Raw genomic sequence first — 12,191 nt, forward strand, 5'->3', positions numbered from 1 at the left:
ATAATGTATCAGCTACTGCAGGGATGTCTCCTTGTTCTCGTTGTGAGTCGGATGCAAACATGTACAGCACAATAATGGCTCTGTAACAGATTATCCACTGTCTTGGCAAATGCAAACTGAAACCTCAGTCTCTGCTGTATTTATGTGTAATATGAGATCTGGAACCAGGCAGTAAAACAAGTATTCTTTTTTTTGTCTTTCAGAGAGATGTTCCTTATCTGGAAGAAGGCCATTGGATTCAAAAGTATTAGTGAGTCTCTTCGCAGACTGTGGTTTTAGTGATTGTGAGCTGGGCACGCACTGTCAAGCACAGGTTGATTGTGCTTGGCTCACCAACGCTGTATTCCCAGCCGATTTCTTCTTTCACTCGATGATAAAAACAGTCCACAGGATTGCCATCCATGGTTTCTGCCCTAATCAAGACTATATCATCCTACATTGAAAAGATTTGCAAAGGAATGTTTACAAAGAAATTGGCAAACCCAATAAAGAAGAAAGAGAGAAGCGAAAATAAAGAGCCCAAATTGACCACTGATTTGCAAGCACACAATCTAACTCTCTCTACCACACTGAAGACTACAGTTAAAAAGATTTCCAAATGCTCTTCGGCACGTAACATATCGCTTGAAGAAGACGACGGAAAGAACGACTGCTCATCACTGTCACCCACGTTCAGTTATCGTGTAGCTATAGCAAATGGACTCCCGAAAAACTCTCTTTTTTTGAATAATAATGAAAGTATCTTTCCTGAGGTTCTTTCAATTGACAGTAGTTACTCTGACTCCTTGAGTGAGACAAAACCTATCCGGAGACTGGATGAGCATAAATCACACACCATGCCCGTGAGACGAAACAGGAAGAGCCTCATCAGTTTGGCTCCCTCTGATGGCAGTTCTGAGGGCGAACGAGTGGAGCGCTCCAGTCTGCACACGCTGAGGCTGGGTGCCCTACGCAAGTTAAGAAAATGGAAAAAGAGTCAGGAATGTGTCTCCTCAGACTCCGAGGTGAGCAACTGGAGGAAAACCCTGGGCATCCGGAGCAAATCCTTGGACCGTGCTGGACGGCAGCAAAAGAGCTCAACCCTTGAGCCTGGCTCCTCCTCCACAGGTTGCATCAGTCAGACCCAGGATGTAATGGAAATGATCTTCAAGGAGCTTCAGGGGATCAGCCAGATAGAGACAGAACTTTCTGAGCTACGTGGCCATGTAAATGCCCTAAAAAGCTCCATTGATGAGATCTCCAGCAGTGTGGAAGTCGTTCAGAGTGAGATTGAACAGCTTCGCTCAGGATTTGTGCAGTCTAGAAGGGAAACACGTGATATCCATGACTACATAAAACAAATTAGCCACCAGGCCAATAATTCAACCTTGCGATTCCTCAATGTTCCTGAAGAAAGGTCAGAAAAAACAGAGATTCTGATATATAAAATACTGAAAGACAAAATGGGATTCATTGATGCCCAAAAAACAATTAAAATTGAGCTTGCTCATAGGTTAGGGCAACAAAGAGAATGTTCGAATGCAAAACCCCGCCCTATTATTGTTATTTTTGCAACACCCCAAGATAGGGATGTCGTCTTGAAAAAATGTTATAAACTCAAAGGAACTGGCATTACAGTCTCTACTGATAGTTTAACTCATGATGGAAAAGAGAGGAAAGATAAAACAATGTCATCCTCACAAACCTACGAAAGCATGGATATAAAGGTCTCTGGAAAGGACAAAGTCGTAGAAAGTGATGACTGGGACTCAATGGACAGTGATAAAGAATTAGATGAATTAAGCAGAAATAAATATGCAATGGTGATTTCAAAACCTGTCCATAAAAGCAAATCAGAGAAGAGGCGATCCCATGACCATAGCCGGTCAGGAGACGAAGCAGGCTACTCAGGCACAGTTCACTATGCTGATGACTCTTACTATGACCCAGACAAGCATGCAAAGGCTTACTACTCTGATTTGACCCCTGGATGGCTTTCCCAGAGTGACTATTCCACCCCAAAACTCAGCCGCTCTGAGTCTGACTGCTCAAAACTTTGCCAGTCATACTCGGAAGACTTTTCAGAGAGTCAGTACTTTACACGGGCAAATGGCTGCTCCCTGCTGTCCTCCTCAGATCAGGAACTGTGGCAGAGAAAACAAGAAGACATGGCCTCCTCCTGGTATGCTAGCCCCAGTCACCCCCTCGGCCATGATAATCAAACCTATGAACACAATGAGGTTGAGACTACAGAAACTATAGACAGTGGGGTTAGTAATGGACTTGTCTGCATGTCTGGGGATAGAAGCCACTACAGTGGTTCCCAGCTGTCTCTGCAAGGTGATCTCTCTCCCTGGAAAGACTGGCATCATCTGGAGCAGGGTGCTGACTCTGGTTTGGAAGCTTCCATAGAGGTTAGCAGTCCCTTTGACCCATCAACCATCCCTGGTTTTCCAGAGAACATCACTAAATGTCAGGAGGTTGATTTACAGTTTGAGGGAGATGAGGAATTCATGATGCTTGACAGAGAACCTAGCCTACCACCTATCACCACCCACATTATTCCTCCTATTACAGAACGGGAGTCTGTTATAAAGCCATCCTCCCGGCAGTCTAAAGAGGGATGTAAGGCTATCACAAAAGAAAACACGAAAGTATCATCTAAAGATGCACCCAAACCTGCTGCTAAAGTGACACCTAAACAAACTAAATTGGCTCCGAAAGAAGAAACCACCAAAATATTGGCAAAAGAAAGTCCCAAGGTATCGTCTAAGGTTTCACCTAAAGTGACCTCTAAAGCAGCACCTAAAGAGTCACCTAAAGAGATTTTGAGACCAGCAGCTAAAGAATCCTCTCAAGTCCTCTCTAAAGACAGTCCTAAAGTTGCACCTAAAGATACCACAAAGCCGATAGTTAAGGAAGTATCTAAAGTGACACCTAAGGTCACTTCTAGTGAGGTTGTCAAAGGGCCTTCTAAAGTGACCCCAAAAGATAGTCCAATAATGACTCCTAAAGAAAGTCCTAAAGAGTCACCTAAAGAAAGTCCTAAAATAACCCCGATTGACACCCCTGTCTTGACCCCTGTCTCAACTCCTAAAGAGTCCCCTAAAGAATCCCCTAAAGCCATTGCTAAGGAACCCCCACAAGTTACACCTAAAGAAGTTCCGAAAGTTGCTGCTAAAGAGGTTACCAAAGAAGCTTCAAAATTGCCCCCAAAAGAGGTCCCAAAAGAGGTCCCAAAGGAGATGCCTAAAGTGGCATCTAAGGAGACTGCGAAAGCCCCCGCGAAAGAGGTTGCTAAGAGTCCACCTAATGAAACCTCTAAGGTACCCCCTAAAGAGAGTCCCAAGGTGACCCCAAAAGAGGCCCCTAAAGCAACCCCAGCAGAAGCCCCTAAAGTAGCGCCAAAAGCAGCTTCTAAAGATGTCCCTAAGGATACCCCTAAAGTGGTTTCTAAAGAAAAATTCCCTGAACTGGATGTTAATCATAGCTTTCACCAGCCCCAGGGTAAGTCTACAACAATGTACCGCAGCCAAAGTGAGATTCGAACAGAAAAGGTTGAGGAGGTTCCCAAGTCTTGGAGCAGTAGACTCAGCATAGACCTCAGTGAAAAGTCCTTTGGTTTTGGCTTTGGATCTACTCTACAGAGAGCTAAGTCGGCTCTAGAGGTTGTTTGGAAGTCAGGCGCTCAGCCTACACCTGCTCCTCCTGAGGAGCCAGCCAATACCTCTTCCTCATTTATGGGGCGTTTCCGCACCCTGTCCACTTCTGGTGTAAGTAACTCCACTACTCCAGTAGACTCGGATGTCCATACAGAGCCTGTCTTCTACAAGGCAGAGGAAGAGAAAACTGGTGCAGAAGCCGAGGAACAACCAGTGGACAATGAGACCCACTATGTTGAAGTGATGGAGCAGGTACTTGCTAACTTGGAGAACAGAAGCAATGCTAATGAGACAGAGGAGACAGATGAGCCGGTACAGGAGTGTGAGACTTCTCAGGACTTTGATGCGTCTGAGGACATCGAGACCTTTCAAGACAATGAAGCCTCTCAGGATTTGGAGGCTTCTCAAGATTTTGAAGCCCAAGAAGACTATGAGGCAAGTAAGGAGGCAAATGTTTTGGAGTATGACTGCAGCTTGGATGACCAGTATGATGAAGAGTATAGTGAAGATTATGAAACCCAACTCACTGAGGACACCGCTGAATTTGACGCAATGGTAGAATATGTAGATGTAGAAGAACCAGATGAGACTGAGGACAATGATGTAACAGAGGAGATGGAGGAGGGTGATGAAGAGTTAGAGGAGGTAGAGGAGATACCTGAGGAGGCCACTGAAGTGTCCGAGAAAGTGGAACAACAGCAGGAGGATGAAAACAAAAACGTTCCTGAGGAGAAGCCCGTGGAGGCTCCACCCAAGAAACGCATTCGACCCACATTCAAAGAGGCAGCGCTGAGGGCCTACAGGAAACAGATGGCCGAACTGGAGCAGCAGATCCTGGCAGGGGGTATGACTCTTTACTCCCTATTACTTGTCACCGCATCACTTTGAGTTTGTACTGTTTTACAAAGTTTTCCATTTACCACACGTGGCAGGTCATACCCGTGTTTGTAACATATTGCATACATTGTATAACACAAACAAACAGAAAAACAGCAACTGTTCATCAAAACCAAACATCTGGGACTTCATTAGTTACATTAGCAGTTTTTTGTGTTAGCATCATCTGTACATTGTGAATGCTTAACATTACAAAAAAAAAATCTAACATTTCAGCTGCATTCATGTCTGCTCTATGAGCTTTGTGAGAAAAGGAACAAACAACAAGCAAACATGGACATCTGGAAAAGGGCATTGTAGATTTAAAGTGTTAGGTATTGCACTGAGATGGTACAGCAGCCAACTTTATAGCATCAGATATTGCAGCATTCTTGAATACAGATAGCCAAGCTGTACAACCACACATTACAAGCAACACTGAAAAAACCCAAAAGGTAATAGTAATGCATAAGAAGAAATAAAAAGAAACATGTTGCATATAGTCACTTTATTGTGACACTTTTTTTTTTAAAGCTAAACCAGTGAGGATTAACTTTTGTCTCACTTTCTGGCAGTGAGAGTAATTACTCAAACACTGTTGATGCCAATCGATCACTTTCTTTTTTAGACTGTAAACCGGTCTCTCAGTGTTTTTTATCTGGAACATTAAGAACGTTTCCAGGTTCCTCCATTTTTCTGTCTTAGATTCCATCATATTCCTAGTTGCTGTAGCCTTCTCTGTCTCTGTTGCCACTGTTGTTCACCTGACAAACCACTGCTAGTTGACATGAAACGCATTACTACCAGTAAGCCAGTGTAATAATGTTGCCGCAGATGCCAGATTTAAAACTGCAGTATACTGAGAAAGACAGAATGATCTGATGCTGATAGTCTTAATCACTATGGTGTGAACTGGTTTGGCGAGGGCTTAAATGTAATGGATGGTCATTTATGTGTAAAACTGCTGCACTCCAGCTTTAATGAGTCAAAGGTCCCTGGTGTCAATGGGAGCCTTGTATATACATTTATGCATTTAACTGGGATGGTGGAGACAAGCCGACGGCTTAGGACCTGATAGTTCAATATTGTTGGACTTATGGGACCTCCTCAATTGGAGCTGCTTGAAGAATGTTTTAGAATTGGTTATTCATTTCGAAAAAAATGAAGGGAAGGAATCTCTCTGATGGTGGAAGGCTGTGCTATTGGTGGCATTGGCTTTGTATTTGTATTCCTATGGCACAATACTGGATTGTTGTGCAGCAGACAGCTGCACAAGGGATAAGAATGTCAAACATGTTTCTCTGGAGGTTTATCATTTATCATCAAAATTTAATAGACCTTAAAAGCTACAGTAGGGGTGGCCTTCAAAGCTACCATCCATTCTTCACAACGAATAAAAACATGACTGCAGTCTGTTATTGAGTGCTATTGTGGTGGCAGACAGTTAAAGCAAGTGTGGACATGAAGTCTGTACACATTCCCTAACCACGGAGAAATGTTCTGTTCTCATGTTTGCACTACAGAGTTATAAGTGAGAGACATTTTATCCGCGACATGTGGAAGAATACTGTACCAATTCTCCCGTTTGTCTTTTTGTATCATACCTACGCTTTACTGGAGTGGTTGCCTTGAATCCAAATACCATATGGCTGATGGGTTAAGGCTTACTTAAAAATGAGATTGATTCATTGATGGAACAGTCTTCCACCTGGAATGAAAAAAGGCATGAGGGAATTTCCACTCTTACTTAAAATCAAAAAGGCTCTTGACCTACATATGTAGCTGCTACTGTGGTGCTCACGGTGAGGTGGGTTCGCTCAGGAAATACAGGCTCCAGCTCAACACTGGCTGTGTGACAGATACACTTACAAAGCATTTCAGAAAAGAACTCCCCCAAACATCCTACAGAATACATTCAGTAGGAATTAAATATTAATAAAAAAATGATTCTTTCTTCTCTGTCTTATGACTGGAAGTGACCACGTCTCCCAGTCTTTTAGGAGGTAATATGAGAGTTAGAAATGACACTATAATGTACATGATCATCTAAATCATAACTGATGGCCTATGGATAAATATGTTATAATTTATAAGTGTTGCATTTAATTGATTTTACATGTTTGATAAAAGGGAAACTACAGCTTTAATAAATATATTTATGTTCAGCAACTTGTCAATATCAACATGCTGGGAATGTAGGCAGAAGGGATGCAGTAATAATTTATACCCAACTCAAAATGGATTTCTGACCCTTGTGAGTATATAGATTTTTTGAGGGTTCGAATAAATCTGGCACAGTATAAGGGCTTACATTTGTCTTTTAGCACCACATTTAACATAAACAGGCATTCTTGTAACCAAAGTGTGACCAATACAGACTCAGCAGGACGTTTGACATTTGAAAAACTGACTTGTCATTGCCCTGTGATGGATAATTTATAAAACTGTGCCCTAAATCCTTGTTTGACATATTTGCAGTGCAATTTCCTGCCCTGTGACTGTGCAGTTTTAGTCTTACACATTGCTTTTGCTGAGCTACCAGGCGAGAAGAATTAAGAGTCACACTGAGTGACTGACTCATTGACTGATTGAGTCACTCCTCATTGTTGATTTGTGTGTGTGTGTGTGTGTGTGTGAGGTGAAGCGTGCAGCACAACCCCGGGCATATGACTTCTAATGAAAGTGTGTGACCAATTGTCCTCGCTGTCCAGTGGCTTTTCAGATCTTTTTTTCGTCTTTTGATAAGTCACTTAGTGGCCTCATTCTCTGCTGTCTCTATATTGTTGCAGTGTTGTGTTTCCTGATTCTGTGAACAGTATTAGCGGGATGTTAGGGATCATTGTTAATTTTCACAATTAACTGCACAAATTGTTGTGAGACGGAGTGGAACAGGCTGAGATGAGGAGAAGAAATGGAAGGCAGAGGTAACTGAAGAGAAAAGTGAAATGAATTTTTGTTTACACCAATCTTTCAATTCCCGTATCTGCATTTTCTTTTTTTTCAGTTTAAATACTCACTAGCTGCACATATTGAAATAGTCTACCTAGCTGTGTCAGTTAGTTTATGCTGATACTGAGTCTATACTCAAAGACCATCGTTAAATATGGGAAGCAGTGATTGCTGCCCATTTTATATACAGTAAGCAACATAAGAAGCCTTTACGCTTGTTGATATTCTTCTTGGTTTGCTGTTGTTTTAATACACTAAAAATAATGTTAAACACACAACACATAATAAAGCGAAATTAAAGATTGTCATCCAGAACACTTCTATACATTTGTTTGACGAATAAAATATGATGAGTGCAACCTGACAATAAAGAACTCTGACATCTGCCAGGTTTTAAGCAATGCTTGCATTATAACCAGCTACCCAACACTTCCCACAATCCCTTTTGCTTCCTCTAAAAAAAGTGAATGGAAACACATCCAGCATGAATTTTTAGTAACAATGGACACGATTTGTGCAAAATTCATTATGCTACTGATGGAGCATTAGCCTTACATGCATGCACACTCTACAGCCCACCTCATTAGTTTTATGCCTTCATCTCTTGTAGCTGATGTGTGCTCATCATGCTCGTGCTCTGAAGCATGCTGGCTGGTCTGTGTGGGAGCTGTGAAGGGAGTCTCAGCAGTACTGCCACTCCTGCCAGGCCTGTCTTCAACTGGCTACAGCAGCGTCTGTATTCAGATGCTAATTCACACTCCCAAGGGCATTCTGTAACCAGGTCAGCCTTGCTTGGAATATTTATAGAGGTCTGCTGCTAGTGAAGTTTGCTGCTTGCTCCTGGGGGAGCAAAGGAGGTAGACCCTCTTTATGCTTAGTGCACCATTTCTCAAGAAAAGTGTGGATATGAAAAATGCAGATGCAGGGAATGAAGAGTCTCTGCTGTTGTTTTAAGTGATACTATCAAATGCAAAGTATAGACCAGTTCAGTATGAAGGGAAAGCCTTCTCTTCACAGTTTACATTGGCTCACAAGTTTGAGAAGTTCTGGCTTTCAGATTAAACACCTACAACGCTGCGTCTCTAACTGCACTGTTGCTAAATCACCCCCATGCTTGTACTTCTCACCCTGTACCAACATCATTTCATGTTAACTCAGCTCAAGGCAGTAGTTTTCAGTTTATCTTTGCAATTTAAATCTTTAAAAAAAAAAGCTTTAATTAAATGAGGATTGATAACCCATTTTACCCCCATTGCTCTATTCCTGTTTCAGATCTTCAGGGATTCAGTTTTTGCGCTGAAATATTGAAGTAAATAAACCCTCTGACATCAGCGTGCAACAGCCTCAAACCCTGAGTCATGGTTGGGAAAAAAAAAAAAAAAAAACAGGAGCTGAGGGGAACAGTGAGACCTAACATTGCACGTACTGTATACTGTAGCGCTGTGTTTTCCTCTATAGCAGGAAATGGTCTTGTCATGTGGTATTGTTTGAGTCATCAGAGGGACAAACAGGTTGCACAGGCGCTCATATCTGACTCTGAGCTACCACATTTCATCAAAGCCGGGAAGCGGCAACCTCCCACTACATTCATTTCTCTTTTCTCTCATGTTTTGTCACGTATTTATTTTCCATGAAGTCATTTGTGAGATTATTAAAGATGCAGCTTTCACTTGGCTGCTGATAAGATGAACTGTTCTTGCATTAGTGCCATCTGTGTGTGTTTTGTATGTCAAAGAAAATCTCCAGGTTTTCAAACTGTGTAAATGTGACAAATGCTAACAAGGGCTATAAGATGGATTAAAGGAAGGAATGCCCACCATTATGTACTAATAATTATATAAATAGATAATTCATAAATGTAAATAGTAGATGCTGTAAGAAAATGAAGAGTTTCCAGTTGTATTTTTTATTTTTTAGTCAACACAAAGCCCGTCAGTATTTATGTTGTCTGAAACACTACGGTAGTGTTGGTCTGACGTACCAGATGTAGGATGCAGGTATAAGCCTTCCCATCAGCCGCTCATGTCGTACGACTTTCTCCTTTCCGCTATCTCCATGTTACCATTTTTAAAATCCTCCTCACTACTGGAAACGACAACAACCTGCAGGCAGCATCCCACCACACTTAAAATTTAAAGTTTTGCAGAGGATTGTGCAGTAAGGCAGCTTTGCTAGTTTTTTTTTTTTTTTTAGGAGGGAATTATCCATTTTAGTGTTAGCGCTTGTCTCCCTGCATGCAAATACTCCTCCACAACCATTCCACCCATCACTGTTTTGAAGAAACACAGTGTGTTTGGCTTATCTCTGCCCAAGATGATGGTGATTGGTTTAAAGAAATGTGTACAAGCCAGAGCGTTTCAGTTTTGTCTGTCACTTCCTCACAACTCATCTGACATGCACGGGCAGTGTCAGCACCAGCTGAACAGTGTGTTGGTAGAATTATCATTTTATTGAGCTATTATACTGACAGTTCAGTTGCAGACTTTTGATTTTGCACTTCTGTGTCGCCAGTGGACTGAAACAAGCTAACTTTAACTCACCAAAGCTGAGAGCTCGGCTCTGCCAAAGACGGGGGATGGACCATCCACTAATGCGAGGTTACATGTTTGGATTTTTTTTCCATTAAAATAATCCCTTCCTGCCTTTAAATGGTTTAGATGTAACTCTACGCCGTCCCCACCTCTTCCGATGCACCCCTCCCCACTCACTGCACCTCAAGCAAACCAGCTCACCTACGACTCTGCGCGACAACTGTAAACGGCAAACTGTTCTAAGCAAGACGTGTTGCAAAAGCTGTGAGTTAAATGCTTAAAGTGGAGAATGTTTCTGAAGAAAAGTCATGATATAAACAGCCCCACCCTGCAAGTACACTGGATTGGTTCTTAAGGTTTGTTATGCTGACAGTCTGGATCTGTGTTTTTAAGACTATCATTGATCCCCTACAGTTTTAAGGTGGACGTGCTTCGCCATGACACTTGCTGTTTGTTTTTCTCATAATGTGCAGAAAAGATAAGAAAAGATGAAAAGATAAGAAAAGATGAAACTGAGAAAAACACCATGTTGTCATGCTAACAAGGCACAAACACTTGATTTTCACCTGAAGAGGTCTTTAGTCTTTGTTAACTGTTGCTAGGGAGCTAATGACTCACTTCTGGCTGCTTCCTGAACAACTTTTACTTCTTTAGATATTCTGCACACTTTGCTGTAGACAGAAGCGAGGATCAGACTAAGTGGGAAAAGATGCTTTCTGTGGAGTAATGAAAGTAACGTCAACCTAATGCAGCTTTATCATGGGAGGCATTTTAGCTCGAACACTAAAAGTGTGACAATTTAAATTAATGATGGCTCTGTTTAGTTTCACTGTAACAATAAACCATAACAGAAAGCACAATAAAATGTCCCTGAATCTGCAATACATACTCGTAATCTAGCAAATAAAAACATAATTATTTATCCTGTGGTGCCACTAAGTAGGAAAAACTTGAAGCAGTCAAAACACACCCAAATGAATCCAAGTCAATCAGGCCATTTAGTGCCAAACCCTGCAGTGCAGCAGAACACTGATGTGGTCGTAAGTAATGCTCAGAAGGCTGATCGTAAATATCATAAAAGCTTCTTGAACGTAGATTACATTGTTTTATTTTAACATAAACTTTTTGCAGAATGATGTTATCATCTGGATAAATTAAACTGTTTAAACACTCGTGTTGTTTTAAAGATTTGCATATTATGTTCCTTAGAGATCTTGAGTTAAGTCAAGAGCGCACATGAGATTCTCCAGACTTGAAACTCGGCCTAAGAGCTGAGAGTTTGTGTGATGACTTGACCCCGTGATCGCTTCTCGACTTTTACAACTCAGCGACTCGTCCTCCGCTCAGTCCTCGTGCTCTCTGCCGCTCTGTAGAACAAACTCTGTGGAGGATGTGCCAAACTCCTGCGAGCACTTCAAATTAAGCTGTAGTCTATTCTGGTGCAGCCAATTAGAAAACCTGCACTGACAAGCAAAATCTATATCTGTAACTAAACCTTTAGATGTTCTTACTGTATACAAACATGGGTTTCAATATGCCATCCTTTAAGGTCAGCAAAAGCACAAAATCCTAAATTATTTGTCAAAAAAGCACGATATGTTGGAAAAGCAAACACGGCCATAGATTTTATCTCAGGAGTAGTTGTTAGTGTCAGATTTCTTCAATACTTACTACCACAAAGCTTTTGAGAGCACAACCACAGTTCTGGGATTTGTTCATTCACACTTTTTCTTTCTGTCTTTCTAACACTCATGCATGAACCCTGAGCTTCAAAGGAAGCATAGAGGTTCTGAGAGACTGTCACCAGCGCCGCTCCTTTTATTATCTTGATTTCCGCTGTTTTCGTGAGCTGCACGGAAATATCCTCACGCTTGTCACGAAGTCGCGATGTTGGACTGGGATCCCGGCGTGATCTGTCACTGTGCTCAAAGCCGAAGGTGTCGGCGTAGGAGCGCCAGTTCCTGGGTGTGTTGAGACATTCGTCAGTCCTGGTAGTACTATCAGCCACATGCAAGCTTTTCTGCTCTGGAGAGCCCTGATCTATGTACGGTGTGACCGTGTGTGTCGGCACTAAAACGCAGGATTTACTGCTGCTGCTGCTTTACCCACAGCACACACACACTCTCAGAGGTTTCCTACCAGTCAATTACATTTTTGTTCCACAGATTTAAGGCACCTGTGAAATGAGGTTCAT

At 42.0% G+C, this 12,191-nt stretch overlaps 1 protein-coding gene across 1 annotated transcript in view; it reads left to right on the forward strand.

Annotated features, from left to right (window-relative positions):
- The first annotated feature begins 219 nt into the window (after positions 1 to 219).
- The window catches only part of unc13c (unc-13 homolog C (C. elegans)), a 106,552-nt gene continuing 94,580 nt past the window's right edge, over positions 220 to 12,191 (forward strand). Inside the window, exon 1 of the mRNA XM_008295128.1 lies at positions 220 to 4,485. Within this exon, the coding sequence (XP_008293350.1) occupies positions 402 to 4,485 (4,084 nt within the window). The 5' untranslated portion in view covers positions 220 to 401. The remainder of the gene's footprint in view (positions 4,486 to 12,191) is intronic.

This window comes from Stegastes partitus, unplaced genomic scaffold (genome assembly GCF_000690725.1).
Source record: "Stegastes partitus isolate 25-593 unplaced genomic scaffold, Stegastes_partitus-1.0.2 Scaffold1021, whole genome shotgun sequence".
NCBI classification, from domain to species: domain Eukaryota; kingdom Metazoa; phylum Chordata; class Actinopteri; family Pomacentridae; genus Stegastes; species Stegastes partitus.